The following is a 349-nucleotide window of genomic DNA, read 5'->3' on the forward strand; positions in this document are numbered from 1 at the left end:
GAGTGCGAGACACGGCGCCGGCCCTGGTGCCCGCGTGCTCCAGCATCCCGGCCGGTGCCTACCTTGGCGGTGGCCATGGTGACCAGGTCCACCCTGGCGTGGGCTTTGCGCAGCACGTGGTGGCTGCCGGAGGCCATCAAAATCAATAAAAACGTATTTTTTTAAAAAAAGAGCGAATGTGTGGGTGGTCCCCGGTCTCCACCACGAAGCCAACGGCAAATGGCTCAGCCCCGTTCCCGGTCCCTGTGTCACTTGTCCCAAAACACCGTGCAGCGGGTGAGGGCGGGCGGCGGACGCTGAGGGCGGGAGGTGGACGCTGGCGGGTGAGGGCGGGAGGTGGACGCTGGCG

General features: G+C 65.3%; 1 protein-coding gene across 1 annotated transcript in view; it reads right to left on the reverse strand.

The window, feature by feature from the left end:
• The window catches only part of NADSYN1 (NAD synthetase 1), a gene marked incomplete at its 5' end in the record, with an annotated part of 20,250 nt that overhangs the window by 13,473 nt on the left and 6,428 nt on the right, over window positions 1-349 (reverse strand). The window contains one exon of the mRNA XM_015562387.1: window positions 63-141. Coding sequence (XP_015417873.1) covers window positions 63-141 — 79 coding nt within the window. The remainder of the gene's footprint in view (window positions 1-62; window positions 142-349) is intronic.

Source organism: Myotis davidii, unplaced genomic scaffold, assembly GCF_000327345.1.
Source record: "Myotis davidii unplaced genomic scaffold, ASM32734v1 scaffold3578, whole genome shotgun sequence".
Lineage (NCBI taxonomy): Eukaryota > Metazoa > Chordata > Mammalia > Chiroptera > Vespertilionidae > Myotis > Myotis davidii.